The following is a 15,704-nucleotide window of genomic DNA, read 5'->3' as shown; positions in this document are numbered from 1 at the left end:
ACGATATTATATTCAGATATAAAACCTTTTGAACACGTCTGAAATTCATTCTTCTGCTCAGCATAATTCGTCTGCATAAAATAATAAATAGTATTAGAAATCAAAAGCTAAGTCGAAGTAGAAACAGTCATCTCTTCTAAACCATTTTAATTGAAGTAAACAGACGTTCGTCTTATCGTAAAGTAAACATCTATTTTTCAAACAGCGGATAAAACGGAAAAGAGGGAATTGGCAACACCTCCTTATAGAAGGAAGCCGGGACACTGGATTGTGACGTCACGCGTAGTCGTCTATGTCGAAACCCCGAGAGAGCAACGAAACGAAACAAAACAGGCTGCGCGCTAGTGCCGTACTTAACGTTGATTTCACTATTTGATATAGATACTTGGGTGGGATTTTATTCAGAGATTCAATTATATATAATGAATAATTTAATTACTTCAAAATTTAACACAATAAAATTTGACATAAATTTAAGAATTTTTTGTTTCTTATTTCTAGACTTTAATGAATTATACTTCCTTGTAGGTTTCACAGCAGCATTTAAAAAGTTAAAAATCAGCCATACTAACTCAAAAAAGGAATTTCTGACTTTTCCCTCATAATTTAATATTGCTTTATATTTTTCTAATATTTATGAAAAAAAACCCAAATTATCTGCATACAAACTATTACTTATCATTTCATTTTTCTTCCAATCAGTAATTTGTCTTTAAAAGAAAATGGTATAAAAATGCACTAAATTTTGTCTATAATATGCTATGTGTCTTGCAAGTTTCAAATAAATTAGTATATCAGAGGTTTGCTTAGCAAATAATTCAATGTGCAATTTAAAATTATTGCTTAAATCTGTAGAACCAATAATATTAGTTGTATATGTACTTAACTGTATTGTGTTAGTTATATAGCTGAACTTGAAAATAAAGATTCACAAGTGAAAAATAAAAAAAATTTATTTACAATTTTATGCAAGCAGTCAGCATAACAACACAACACCTAAGTTATAACATACAAATAAGTTAAAACCAGCTGATCTCTTTTTATCAATAAATTATTCAAACTTTCTTGTAAAAATTGAAGCAGAAATCTCATTAAGCATATTGCCATACTAAGAAATCTTATCAATTCTTATTTATTAACAGGTGTGAAAATTTCAAAACTGCTTCTATATTAATTGGGTCTCATCAGAAACAATAAGATGAGACTATGTGACCTTAATATTTAAATTTTGATACTGCAAGTTCAAGTTTCTATTCGTTAAATTTCAACCCATTTTGTCTGGCAATTACAAACACCGTTATTAACTTTTTACAACAGCCAATTAATAGTTTCAAAATGTATTACGATACTGCCATAATATGGATAAATATCGGGCAAACACTTGAGAAGACCGTCCATTACCATTTAAAACACTTCAGGTGCACAAATGATATTAAATTTTATACGATGGCTATTATTATTTATGAAGCATATAAAGATACATTCAACAGCAAATGGATGTCAGCATCACCAGTATATGTAAAAACATTTATTGATGTTGTGTAAAGGAAGTGATTATCAGTTAATGTTTCAAATATAGAAAATAATAAAAATGTTTTACCTATGCACCAGTATCCAATTTGAAAGTATCTGGTCACTACATGCAACACAATTTTGTTGTAATTTTTCCAAGCTAAAATCGTGATCTTCTAAGTTACTCGCTATCAGGCTTGTTTAATTTAAGCAAAGAATATATCAAAATGATTTGTCCAGAAAGCCACCAGTCTTAATTATGGGACACCGGTAATTTCAAAATGCACATGAAAATCACAGGTTTGTGAAATGAGTGCTCCTAATCAGAGACACCCTTTATTCAGCCAATTCTCGGAATAATAGTAGGAGTTATTACAAACCTGTTATTTTGTCGCCATGCTGAAACACATAACTGTTATCTTGATTAAGTAATTTATCATATGGTAACATGAAAATTATACTCAAATGATATAAGTAATGGCCACTTAAAGACACAACATAGACCCTTTTTTACACAACAACAAATTAAAGACAAGGAAATGAATTTTTCAATATTTTTAAGTGTAAAACAGTCAGTACATGCCCATATAAAAAATATAAATTATAATGACCCATTCTCAGTATAAAAGCAGCAGTTACCATAAACTTGTCATCTTGTAAGCATTCTGAAACACAACTTTTATCATGAGAAAGCATTTTACAGTATGTTAACACCAAATGATAACCACTTACTAAACATTAAGTGGTAGCCATTTAAATACAACCCAGATACCATTTTATGCAGCAAACACTCAACAGCACGAAAATGAATTTTTCAATATTATCATCTTTCAAGTGCTCTGAATATAAAACAGTCAGTGCATGTCCATATGAACAAAATTATAATGACCCATTCCCAGTATAATAGCAGCAGCTATTATAAACATACAATTTTCTAATCATGCTGGAAACATATAACTGTTACCTCGATAAAACATTTTACCATATGTTAACACAAAAATTATATCAAAATGATAAGAGTAGTGGCCACTTAAAACATAACCCAGACACATTTTTATGCGATGACAAATTAAAGGCAAGGAAATTCCTTCTTCAATATTTCAAGTCATAGAGTGGATATATATATAAATATATTTATATACGTTTGGTGTGGCCGATTGCAACCAAAATACGAGGTGCACATATACATGTTATAGCAGTCCTATATACAAAATTTCAACGTTCTGAGGCTACTCGTTTTTGAGTTATGTGAGATATGTACGTACGCACGAACGTACGTACATACGTTCGTACAGAAGCCACGAAAAATTCTCTTCAGAATTAATTTTAGTTTAAGTTTTTTTAAGCAGTTTTATAATTTTTTTGAAGGAAAAGAGTATTTTATTCTGTCCTTACGTACAGATATGGTGCAAAAACATCGTTAAATTGCATTCGATAGCGGTCAAAATGGATATTTTCGGTGAAATATGCTGCCTGAAACTTTTCGCGATTACAATACTTCCTTTTTACTTCGTACAAGGAAGTAAAAAGGACATGCCTTCTTCAATATTTCAAGTCATCTAAATATAAAACAGTCAGTATATGTTCATATCAACAAAATTATAATGACCCATTACCAGTATAACAGTGGCAGTTATTATATACATATCATTCGGTAAGCATGCTGAAACATCACTTTTATCAGGAGAAAGCATTTTACCATATGTCAACACCAAACGTATACCCAAATGATAAAAGTAGTGGCCGCACTAAAACACAAACCGAGATACTTTTTTACGCGATGACAAATTAAAAAAAGGACATGCCTTCTTCAATATTTCAAGTCATCTAAATGTAAAACAGTCAGTATATGTTCATATCAACAAAATTATAATGACCCATTACCAGTATAACAGTGGCAGTTATTATATACATATCATTTTGTACCCATGCTGAAACATATCACTTTTATCAGGAGAAAGCATTTTACTATATGTTAACACCAAACTTATATCCAAATGATAAAAGTAGTGGCTGCACAAACACAAACCGAGACACTTTTTTACGCGATGAGAAATTAAAAAAAGGACATGCCTTCTTCAATATTTCAAGTCATCTGAATGTAAAACAGTCAATATCTGTCCATATCAACAAAAGTATAATGACCCATTACCAGTATAACAGTGGCAGTTATTATATACATAACATTTTGTAAGCATTTTTAAACATATAACTGTTACTTTGATAAAGTATTTTATCATGTTAACACCAAAATTATACCCAAATGATAAAAGTAGTGGCCACATAAAAACATAACGCAGACACTTTTTTACACAACAAATTAAGGGCAAGGAAATGAATTTTTCAATATTTCAAGTCAATTATAATGATAAAGAATCTTACCATATGTTAACACTAATTTGATATCCACATTAATAATAAGGACCACTTAAAATACAACCCAGACACTTATTTACATAGATGCATAGAAATGAATTTTTCGTTACTATTACTTTTCAAGTGATCTCAAGGTTAAACAGACAGCATACATGAGTAGAAAAAAAATAATAAGGAATTCACAATAATGTGTAACAGTAACTGTTAGATGCGAAAATATTTTTTCAACAGAAATAAATCTGAACTAACATCACTAGGCTTTGCAATTAATTTTTTGTGTCTTGTTACATGCATTAAAGTTACTAAACTTACTAGTCTATGAAATACAGCATCATTTGAATTAAAACCTACATTTTTTAAATGTTTAATTGCTAAACCCCATTATATTTTTATTTATGCTTTAAAGTTTTCAATTTGCGCTCTTTTGCAATGCTTTTCTGGTTTAGTGTATCATTCTTTAATTTGCAATAATTATTTAAAAATGTGTTCATTGATGACCAAAGAATCTGCTTTAACACTTTCTGTGACTCATGAGCTTTAGGGCAATCATCTAGATTTAAAAAAATGTCATTTTCTATCAGTATGTCTAGAGTTAAGTTACATGCTATATCCCTCTGATTTGCAGAAAATAAAAATTCATTCTCAAATTCTTCAGATACAAGTTTTTGAATAACAACATAATTATATATTACTGAATTTAGTACATCAGGATGAGGATATAGAAGTCCTCTATCAAATCTTTTTATCCAAGACTGTCCTTCATTTTCTACAATTAATTCTTTATCAATAGTTAGATTGCCTTTACAAATATCACAGCTTAATAGTTTCACAACTTTATAACTACAGTAACCAGCTATATACATTAAAATTGGTATGTCATTTTGAACATTTTGTATATCTTCATTTGTAATAGTTATTCTTCCTGAGAAAGTGCATCCAATATTTTCTTGCTCTAGAGATTCAATACACAGGTTTTTACAATTTAGATAAATAGGAATTCCTCCATACTTTGATGATTTTATAACAGTTGGCAGAAGACTTTGTAATCTTAATTTTGCTTCAGTTTCATATACTTGTCTTATAGAAATATTATGTTGTGAACCAGCCAGCTGTCTATATTTTCCGAATCTATTCTCTAGGAGATCTGTCTGAACTTTTCCTGGTAAAAAGTAAGTAAATTTTAGCTCTTCAATGCAATACCTTGCCATTTCGAGCAACGAATAGCTAGTATGTGTTAATGCAAAATGTGTTTCCTTAGTTAGTCCACCACTAGAACAGCCTAAAAGTTTCCACTGATCTAACCACTCAAGTAACTTATTTAAATAAATATATCTAACATCATCATTTTGCACAGTTAACGGCTTTTGATACTCATTCATCTTATGGTGTCCTTTAAAGATACTTTTGACATTGACTATTGACCACCATGTAGATATAATTTTAATAAATTCAGCTGTTGTTTCGTAATTTAAAATACTATTTTCTTTACCAATAACCATTATTGCCTCTGCAAGACGACTGTAAAATATTTGTAATGATAGCTTGACATTTTTTCTTTCCAAATTGGTTGGATACAGAGCTTTCAGAGTCAAACCATAACTATATTTTACAATTCTGCCTGCCTCTAATGAATGGAGACTTTTTATGCATGCAAATGCCGCTGTTTCGACCTTGGAAAAATTTTCAAAATTTGGATAAAATAAACATTGCCCAGAAGTTTTTTGATTTATCCAGTTGTTCCTGACACACTTCAAGATGTGCACTGAGTCAATAACAAAAAATAGTGGCCGAGATAAGTCTGCAGGGTTTTTATACACAATACTAATTTTTGGAGGCATACAAAATAATGACATGGCTTTTTTATTTATTGAATTATTGTCAGAGACAACTGCCACAATTCTATAACCTATATTTTCTAAACCAATTATAATTTTCTTAAGATATTGATACAGATCCTCAGCATTTAATGATTTAACTGGTAATATATGTGCCACATCCTTGAAAGGTGATAATAAGCTACGTATCATAAAAACATAAGCACTTGTAGCAGCTTTTTCACAGTTGTAGGCCATGCCACACAAATTTCCTCCTTTAAAATCGAAACATGAATTTAAATGCACTTCATCCATCATAATAATTACAGTTTTATCATTTTCTTCTAAATCCTTGCATCTTTGTTTAACATATCCTAAAAAGTCATCATTAAATTGCTCAGTAATAGGATTAAGAGAAAACGTTGAACAAATTCTACGAATAGTACGTGGATGGGGAATAGAAATGTAACCTGAATGTCGTAAAAACTTGTATGCATTCGGTGAGATCGAGTTTAACAAACTGCAAAAAATAAGTAAATCTGGAGTATATCGATACTTCTCTTTCTTTACATTTAGTTTATTTACTTGCTCTGAAAGGAAGTTCAATTCAGTTTCTTTTTCAGGTAACACTCTTTTCAATTCTGAAAGCATATCATCCACAATTTGTATAGAATTCTTAATATATTCTTCATTTTGTAAGTTATACAGACTTTCAACTTCCTTTAGTACTTTTAGAAACATATTTACATTACTAATTTTTAGAGGGAAAACAAATTTACCAATAGATTTTATAGCGATGTTTTTAATATAAACACATACTGTTAAATCCTCATTTATTACTACCGATTTCTGAATTTCTGGAGCTGGGTCACTTAAAATATCAAGTAACATAGTTGAATTTTCAGTATGTACAGTTGTCCAAAATGTTTCTAAAATCTGATGTTCTAGGCAATTATTGAATTCAATTAAACTTTCAAATGATCGTTCATTATCATACCGTTCTTTCATTTTCAAACTTTCTTCTATCGCTTTCTCCAGGTATTTCTCTTCTAAACAGTTGCTTTATAGCTTTCTTCTTTTCTGGTGACATTCTGGATACAGAATTTGATGACATGTAGGATGGGCCATCAGGGAACTGAGAAGGTATGCATCCTTTTTTCAAACGTGGCCTAGAAATTGGGGCTTTAATTAACTTCGCTGATTTCTCATCATACATTTCGATTTCTCGTATTATTTCATCTGATCGAAAATGTAATTCACATACCTATAAAAGAAAATATTCAAAAATCAACTTGTTGTGAGTACAAAAGTTAGATGCATGTTAATATTTAGTAACAAAAGTCAATAAGCCCTATGATTTAAATAAATAATTTGATACATAAATACGAATTAAAAAACCAGTAATATCATTTCAATTACGTGTATAATTAAAGTAATTTGTAAAATCTGGAATGCTCATCATAATGATTACAGCTTTATTTACATTTAAAGAAAATTATATATTTGAGATAATTGTTTACAACAAGCACTGGTTACCAAATACAAATAATTACCTTAAATACATCATACCAAACTTTCATATATCATTACAAAAATTTTAAAATGAAACCTATTATGATTACTACTTAGTAGTTCCTTGTCATATAAATTATGATAAATTTGGAATAACTACAGAATCTGCCTGCACAGTATACTAGAAAGCATTTACAAATTATTGGCATTTATGTAACTACTAAATTTAGAATTATTCCTGTTATATGGAACTTTATTTCATTCATAAAACTTTGAAGGAAAATATTTTTTTGAAATGATTAAAACAGGCAATATTAAAATCTTTCAAACATAAAACTTCTTACCCACAGATCAAAATCTAATATCGTAAGCATAAACATCACATACCTATCAATAAAAGTAATAAAAAAATGTAAAGATACAAAACATAAAAAATGCAGTAAAATTGAACTTACTCTGGTATGTTTAGTAGGTTGAAAGCCATCTTTTCTTCGTAGACTCCTTATCCATTTCATCCGGAGTTCAGTCTCATTTGGAAACTTGAATACAGCCACTTTTGGTCCGTTTTTATAATTACCACGACATGTGGCTACAGCACATTTATGAGGCATCGTATAAAATTATAAAAGCACGAGACAATATATAAAAAAAGCACGAGACAATATAAAAACTCTGTCGCTAACGCAAATAACCGCTCCACGTTCCTCGCTCTTGGCTCAACTACGGGGCTTTGATTTTGTTTGAAGGAGCGAGGTGAGTCAGAGACGACTACCTGTGACGTCAGAGCTTCCCCTCGCTTCAGTGTCCCGGCTTCCTTCTATAAGGAGGTGTTGGAATTGGTGGGTGAAGGCAGAGAACGAAATGACACTTTTTGGAACTGGGATGAAATGAGAAAGGACGAAAAAGTACAAAGCCAATAAGACAAGGTCTGGTATTTTACTTTATAATTTAACTTTCATCATAAATTTAAGAATTATTTTAATTTTTATTTGTCTTTACATTTTTGTTAAATTTTACTTATAAGTATTTTATTTCAGTTGCTAATTATTATGTTACCTTAATTATTCATTATTTTAATCACTATTTTTTATTATTTTAATTATTAAGTTTTTAATAAGTATTTTTTAGTATTTTAATTACTAATTAATGTTATTATTGTAATATTTATTTTATTTCGTTATTTTTTTTTTATTTTATTTTTTCCTATTTTCCTGACGGCCTTCCGTAGGCGCTTCTGACTTCTGAGACATCACAAAAGGTAGTGAATTATTTGTATCCAAAAATACAACGCAAAACTTCCTATCGCATAGGGCCGTATACCGATTAATAGGTTCAGGATACGAATACCGATCGATTTTACCGAAAGTAACGAGTAACGATACGATAGTAACGAGTACTGGTTCACCGAGTAACGAATACATGCGGGTACACAATTTCTCGTTACTTCTACAGCACTATTCACCACTGAAAAGCGCGCAATTTTTTCCTACAGTTATCAGCGTCCAATACCCCGCCATCAACCAATCATATGCAACTGAAAACTAGTTTCCCTTTACATGGTAATCCCAAAGTGATCCGCGGTGATCGGTTGTTCTGCCGAAAATTTTCGAATGTATGATACGACCTTAAAAAGAATTCTGCTGAATAATAATATAGTGCAAAGAAAGAATGATGAAATTGCTCAGCGCATAGAAAATTCTTTATGTGTCCTCTCGAAAACATCCGAATTTTCTGTTTAGCTTGACGAATCAACTTTTCCAGGAAACTAAAATTTAATCTTAGCTTGTGTGAAATTTGTAAAAGAAGGACAAATCTTTTTAGAATTGTTATCTGTCAAATGTTCGGAAACTCATAAAGGTGAAACAACACTTAATGAATTAAAAGAATTTTGAATGTAAAAACTTGAGAACATCCTCCCGAATACCTCTGATTTTACTCCGACAATGGAAGGACGACAGTGAGGCTTTCTGCCATACTTAAAAAACAAACCATACCTTATGTATTATCTGTACATTGTGTCATTCATCTACAACACTTTGTTGCCAAATATCTTAGTGAATGCTTGCAAAGCACACTAGATTCTGTCATTAAAGCAGTTAATAAAATTAAGAGATTTGCCTTGAATGGGAGATATTTGTTCAAATTTGTTTGGAAAATGAATGAAAGTTACAATCATTTACTACTTAACTGGGAAGTTCTCGGTTATATAAACGTACAATGTTCGGTAAGATTTTATGGCCTCTTCATGATTTCTGCAATTCAGTGCCGGAATTCCTAGAATTAAAGACAATGATTTGTGGCTCAATTTAATTAATTCAGAAAATGAAATTATTTCCTAGCTTATTTGTCAAACTTAACTAAAACAGTTAGAAGCTATAAGGGAATTAATTAAATTTATTCAAAACTAAAAGTATAATAGCTGCGTTTTTTTTTTTTTTTTTTTCAAAACTATTTCTGCACAAACAAAACTTTAGAGATAAGAATGCTCTCAGTTTCCAAATCTTTCAAAAAACAAAATTGCAGAAAAGAAATGAAGATTTGCTTGCTTATTCTCGTCACTTAACGGCTCTTTGTTCTAACCTAAACCAAAGATTAAGATACATTTTTCGCTTGCTTATTATCGACTGGATATTTTGCAAGTACACCCATCAGCTCAGAAGAATCCATATAAATATAGGAGCAATTCATTGAATTATCCAAAAAATTAAAATAAATGAAGAGCTGAAACCAATGTTTGAACAAGGACACCACACATTCTGGTCAAACAGATGCAAATTTTATGTCCTGCATTATGGGTCACTGTAGCGGAGCTCTTGATTGCTTTCGCGTAACTTCCTATCTAATAGAACATGGATTAAGTGAAGTTATGAGCTCCATCAAGGTCAAAAGAAGCCGACTCTGAAATTAGTGCTCATAGAAGCATGCGAATGTTACTCACAAACATAGAACCGAACATAAATAATCTCATATCATCCCATAAGGTTCACTCATCTGACATGGGAAAAATAATAGTTTTTGTATTTCAAAACAAAATTTATGATTTCAATAAGTAGTACTATTTTAAATATCAAAATATTTTACTTATATTTTATTTTTACGTCACTATTTACCATTCAAGACATCAAGTTAAATTCGTGATTTTTTTTATTATGCATTTATGTAGAATTATTTCACTTGGTGGGTTCATGGTTAAGTTTTCTTTTATAAGAAGGCATTCATGGGTGTAATACTTAAGAAACCACTGATCTAAAATAAAGAATTAAATATTTTTTTTCCTACTACTGTATTAATAGATTATTTTACCACGTTTAGTGAATAATAGTTACACTTTTGAAATTTCTTCTCAAACTACTTCGTAAAAATTTCAGTGCTTCGTAAAAATACAAAATGATACGTCACTAGATTGCGGAAGAGCCGTAAAGTCGTTGAACACTGGTAGCTTGGTCCGAACTGTCGAATCTCAGCGAACGGGCAGGTTGCGTCGGCGTTTTCTTGGTTTTCCCCGTGTGTAACGTAGATAAGAAACACTTAAAAGTCTTCCATGAGGGCATTCTGCATTCCTCCATATGTTCATTCATTCGCATAGCATTATGTGCAATGCCGTAATAAAAAAATAATAAAAAAAAAAGCAACGAAATTAAACGATATGTTTCAGGGTGCTGGCAGAATTATATACTTAAATAAAAGCCGTGCCCTTTACAGACGTTTATTTTCAATTCTATGTAAAGACGTAGAATCAAAATTCAAAATTTATTGTTACCTGCAAAAGTAAGATGAATGTCAAGAGGGTAAATTGTAGTAAGATTATTGTTTTTAAAAGGGGAAATTTTCATGTTTTTACCTGAACAATAATCAAATCTAGCTGTTAAGGAAATATCAGCAATACACTTGAAATAATAGGATTGAAGCTTTTATTAAAAAATTCGCTATTTGGAATAATGGGGTAAAAAATTATTCATTCGAAATGTTTTCGACTATCGGTAAGTTTATAATTGAAAGAAAAAGTGCAAAAAATGTTATAAATCACTTTTAAAACCCTGGGAACACGGTTTTTCAAATATTTTATATAGAATTTTGATTTCAAAACGTTATCTTAGATTCAAAAGCCATTTTCAATTGATATTAGCAAGATAAATCGCACCTGCTGGATAATGCCCAATAGAAAATTGTTGAGCTATCGAGTAACTGAAACTTAAAACTTAAATTTCTGAAAAAGGCTTGACCGAATTCTGGATTAAGTTACAAATGAATTTCCCATAATTTCTAAAATTGCATTAACTAATCATTCAGCGCCACATATTTAATTAACTACTTATAAATACTTATGTGAAATGACTTTTGCAGATTTAATGCTTATTTAAATCAAATACCGTTAAACGCTGAAAATTATTGAAGATTCTTTAAGTCGAGCCTTGTCATATATTGCACCAAGATTTAATTTGTTATGCTGCAAAAAACAAGCTCATTCTTTTCATTAAAACGAGATTTTTTTTTCATTCATTTTGATACACACACTTGAAACAAATCCTAAGGCTTTTCATGTGCATACTGTTTACCAAAGAGATAAATTATTAATGGAAAAATACTTATTTTTATATCTTTATTTTATATTTAATATCTGGAGTCGCGAAAATTCTGGCTAACGATGAAATGGGTCACGAATATAAGTTTCAAGAAGCACTAATTTAAAAATTTAAGAGGCAAAGATTTTCTTCATTTCTTTGTTTCATTTTTATAGTTGGTTTGAATTTTTTAAACTTTTACCTTTTTTTAAAACTGTATTTTTATATTCTCTTATTTCTATAATTGCAAGGCATCGTGTAAGAACAATTAGTTTTTTTGTTATTTAATTTGGTTTTCATGAATATTCCTTTTTACTGTTAATTGCAACCATATTTTGTTCCTATATTTTTTGTTTTGGGTTTTCTCGCAGTTTAAATTAAAATTAATTTTGGTATTTTATATTTTTCAATTACACCACTTAGACAGTTTTGCTTTTTCTATAATTTTAGATTGTCCGCTTCTTTTTCTTAGCAATTCGTACATTCTACCTGTTCGGTTCAGCAGTTACAATGGTTTTAAAATTTTAAGCCACTCAACCGGGATAGTGGTTAGCGACGTTGGCTGCTGTATCGAAGGGCTCGGATTCGAATCCAGGAGAAGGCATTGTTTGTAAATGTATAATTTTCAGCGGCTTGGGACACTAAATATGCGGCGAGCCGAAAGTCTACTCGAGAGGTTAGTGGTAGGACAAGAAGGAAGGGAGACCCTCGGACCCGTCACCTCCCGGGGTCTCTCCATCAAACTGTCACATGTATGGTGCTCTGGACTCTAAGCCAACGATAGGCACAATCTTGCACTCCTTGCCACGAAGATTTTCATAAGCTTGTCCGGATGTGACTGTCAGACAAAGAGAAGTCGCGCACAAATTTCAAATCAATAAATTTTTTGTCTAACAAATTTTGACTTTTAGTCTGTTTTATATATGCTGCATCCAATTTCCATTCATGTGTAACGGGTCTAGATGATTGATTCCGAGTAACAGCAGATTTTATCGTTAATGTAATTTTTTAAAATCAAGTTTAAACTTTTAAGAACTTCTTTAAAATGTGTATTAATATATCCTCATTTCATTATTTCGTATTTAAGAAATCATTTTATCAGTTTTGCAACTCACCCAGATATAATTCAGGAACGTGACTATGTTCATGATGCTTTCATGGCTCCTTGAAAAAAATAAAAAAATTATCAACTATTGTTTATGCGAATTTTGCATTAGTTCTCTTTTATTTCAGGTTTGGTTGTTTAAGTTTTTGATTTAATTCTTTTTAAATAGTGCGTTCCTGCCAGAAAATTTAGCACTTTTGTTGATATTAATTATATATATATATATATGTGTGTGTGTGTGTGTGTGTGTGTGTGTGTGTAAGATAAAAATATATGAATCAAAATTGAAGTTTAAACTAAAAACATTAATTCTTCCTCTCTATTCTAAAATCGTAATAACTTCTCTGCATTGCGTCATTTCTAGATCACTGTATGGCCCGCGCAACTCCGATGTCGTAATAATTGGGCACTGAAACTGCCATTGTAAACCAAAACTTTTCTCTTTGCCGTGCTTCCATCTTTCATAACTACGCACTTCAGCTTTTGCTCTCTACTGTGTTAAGATGTAATTTCGCTGGCTTGCTTTCTATCTCAACAATATCAAAAATGTAAATCTTCTGTGGAAAGGCACGACTAGAGTGCCAAGTGATTGTGGCCACAAATATCACTTGCCAATAAAAATGGAATTAAAACTGCCTCGACTGCCAAGTTCTTTAGATATTACCAAGTTAGCATTACTAGCATACTTCACAATCAAAATCTTCTTCAGTATGGGTCTAATCACGCATCTACAGTGTTCCGTCTTTTCCTTTGCTTTTATTATGACATATATATATTAATTGTATAATTTATGAACTATATTTAGATCTTGCGCAAATTATTATGCCACCCAACCGCTATAGTGGTTAGCGTCGCTGACTGCCATGCCGAAGGGCCTGGGTTTGAATCCCGGAGAAGGCTTGGATGTTTGTAAATGTATAGTGTACGTGCGGCATATGGGCACTCTAAATATGCGGCGAGCGGAAAATCCTCTCGAGAGGTTGGTGGTAGGAGAAGAGGTGTGTGGTAGACCTTCGAACCTGTACTCCGGGATGCTCTCCATCAAAATAGGGCACGGAACTGAGCTAAATCGCACTGTCACCCGTAAGATACTCAAGGCTGTTGCCAAAGACAGGCATAAACTTGCGCTCCGTACCATGATGAATTTCATGGGCTTAGGCTGACTGTAGGTCAGCCAAGTGAGCATTAGCAACAAGAATAGAGTATTATATTTAAAGCTAAAAGGTCAGTACCTGTCACCTGTCAGAGCGGCTCGGAGCGAGTCGCTCCTTACGATTACTTTGACAATGTAAACGCTCACTTCGACGGTGTAGAAACGTAGGGGAGATGAGTCAGCGCTTCCGTTTCTACTTTGAACCTGTTGAAAAATCTCTCCGGGCAGTTACTCCGAGCAGCGTTCGCAGGGACATCGTTACAGTGAGTTCTATAATGCCGAGATTAAGCGATAGCCAAACCATGGCATTTTTTTTTTTTTAATGCATACGCATCTTATGAAGTGTTTTACTTCTATAATTATGTGAGCTTATATTCATTTTTCTACAAGCATCCCTACATGAGGATGCAATAAATATATGATATTATAAACTATAAAAATAAAAAAAAAAAAATTATGAAAAAGATATGTAGATCTGTTTTATTGGGGATACTTAAATTTCTTGCTTTGTATAAAAACATTCTGGGCTATAATTCGTTACAATTCAGCTTGGATGTGTGAGTGCAAGTACTGAAGGTGTATTAAGGTTAATACAAATTATGCTAGATGAATTCTAATTTTCTTAAACTATCCGTTTTAGCATTTTAAAAGTAAAGTATAATCACTATATTTAACCATTATTAATTTTGTTGATATTACTTTGTGTGTTGTCCAGAAACACAATTTCAGTAGGATCCAAAAGTAACAATTTGCGATAAATATCTTCCTGTTGGAACTATGTCATAATATATATATTCTTTTACCTGTGGTAATATACGTAATACTCCCAAGTTTTTTGCTACTTCTTATTTATTTAAGATTTTCTGAATAATTAGGTAGACATTATACAGTTTACTTCTGTCGTGTTAATGGTAGCTTTCAATAAATATTCCATGTGTTGATTTTGCCTTCTTCTCTAGAAATAACACAGTTCCAGTCAGAACTCTGCATAATTAATTCATGCACATAGAGCTACTGATTCTGTGGATTCTGGGTGAATAAATATATTCTTTCTATTAATAAATAATAAAACACATTATTACTTTTACATTATTTTGTAAATGATTAATTAGGTGTAAATAAACAGTTGTATATAGTAGAAAAACTTTTAATTTGAATTTCAGTAACCACAGTTGACTAAATAACTTCTCTCAAACTGAGTTTCTTTTGAATTCTTGTATCTGATATGCAATAACGTTTTTGTAACTTTGGACATTCTCGTTCGAAATTCATTTAATAGTTCATTTGATACTTCTTATTCATCGCGGCAAGCTACCCAATCACGTAACCTTTTTTTTTTTTTTTTTTTTTTTTCTTCCCAAGAGCAGAAATTAATTCGTTTGAAACTGCTTCGCAGACTTCAAACACTGCAGCTTAAGAACATCTATGTACTGCATATTCTTTCCTGCAGCTGCGACGTCGGTATCCATTTCGTAAACAAACGGAGGCGAGTTGTCAGTCCACTCTGATTGGTGTAAACAATCTATCAGAGTACAGGTCCGTTCACTCGGTTCGAAACGCCCGGAAGAGCGGCTCGCTACGAGCTGCTTTGACAGATGTAAACTGGCCTTAACGATGGCTACTCATATGATTGTTTCGAATGTGTAAGAAATCACTGTCAGTGTATCCTT

General features: G+C 31.5%; 1 protein-coding gene and 1 long non-coding RNA gene across 5 annotated transcripts in view; one reads left to right on the top strand and one right to left on the bottom strand.

Moving 5' to 3' along the window:
* Positions 1-1,468: 1,468 nt before the first annotated feature.
* Positions 1,469-7,929, bottom strand: LOC146996175 (uncharacterized). The gene is made up of 2 exons (XM_085820171.1): positions 7,670-7,929; positions 1,469-6,966 (listed from the first exon to the last, which is right to left on the bottom strand). The coding sequence occupies exon 2, from the start codon at positions 6,708-6,710 to the stop codon at positions 4,278-4,280; it is 2,433 nt and encodes an 810-aa protein (XP_085676297.1). The 5' UTR covers positions 6,711-6,966; positions 7,670-7,929; the 3' UTR covers positions 1,469-4,277.
* Positions 7,930-8,022: 93 nt separating this feature from the next.
* LOC118195471 (uncharacterized) overlaps positions 8,023-15,704 on the top strand; it is a 149,580-nt gene continuing 141,898 nt past the window's right edge. For 2 of the 4 annotated variants that reach the window (XR_015041994.1, XR_015041989.1), the window contains exon 1: positions 8,023-8,140. This is a non-coding gene — a long non-coding RNA (uncharacterized LOC118195471). The remainder of the gene's footprint in view (positions 8,141-15,704) is intronic. The other 2 variants (XR_015041995.1, XR_015041990.1) reach the window with 1 other exon arrangement.

This window comes from Stegodyphus dumicola, chromosome 7 (assembly GCF_044657685.1).
Source record: "Stegodyphus dumicola isolate Sdum_Otavi_A_Nest chromosome 7, ASM4465768v1".
NCBI classification, from domain to species: Eukaryota; Metazoa; Arthropoda; class Arachnida; order Araneae; family Eresidae; genus Stegodyphus; species Stegodyphus dumicola.
The sequence above is the reverse complement of the archived record's forward strand: the minus strand, read 5'-3'. Positions and strand labels throughout refer to the sequence as shown.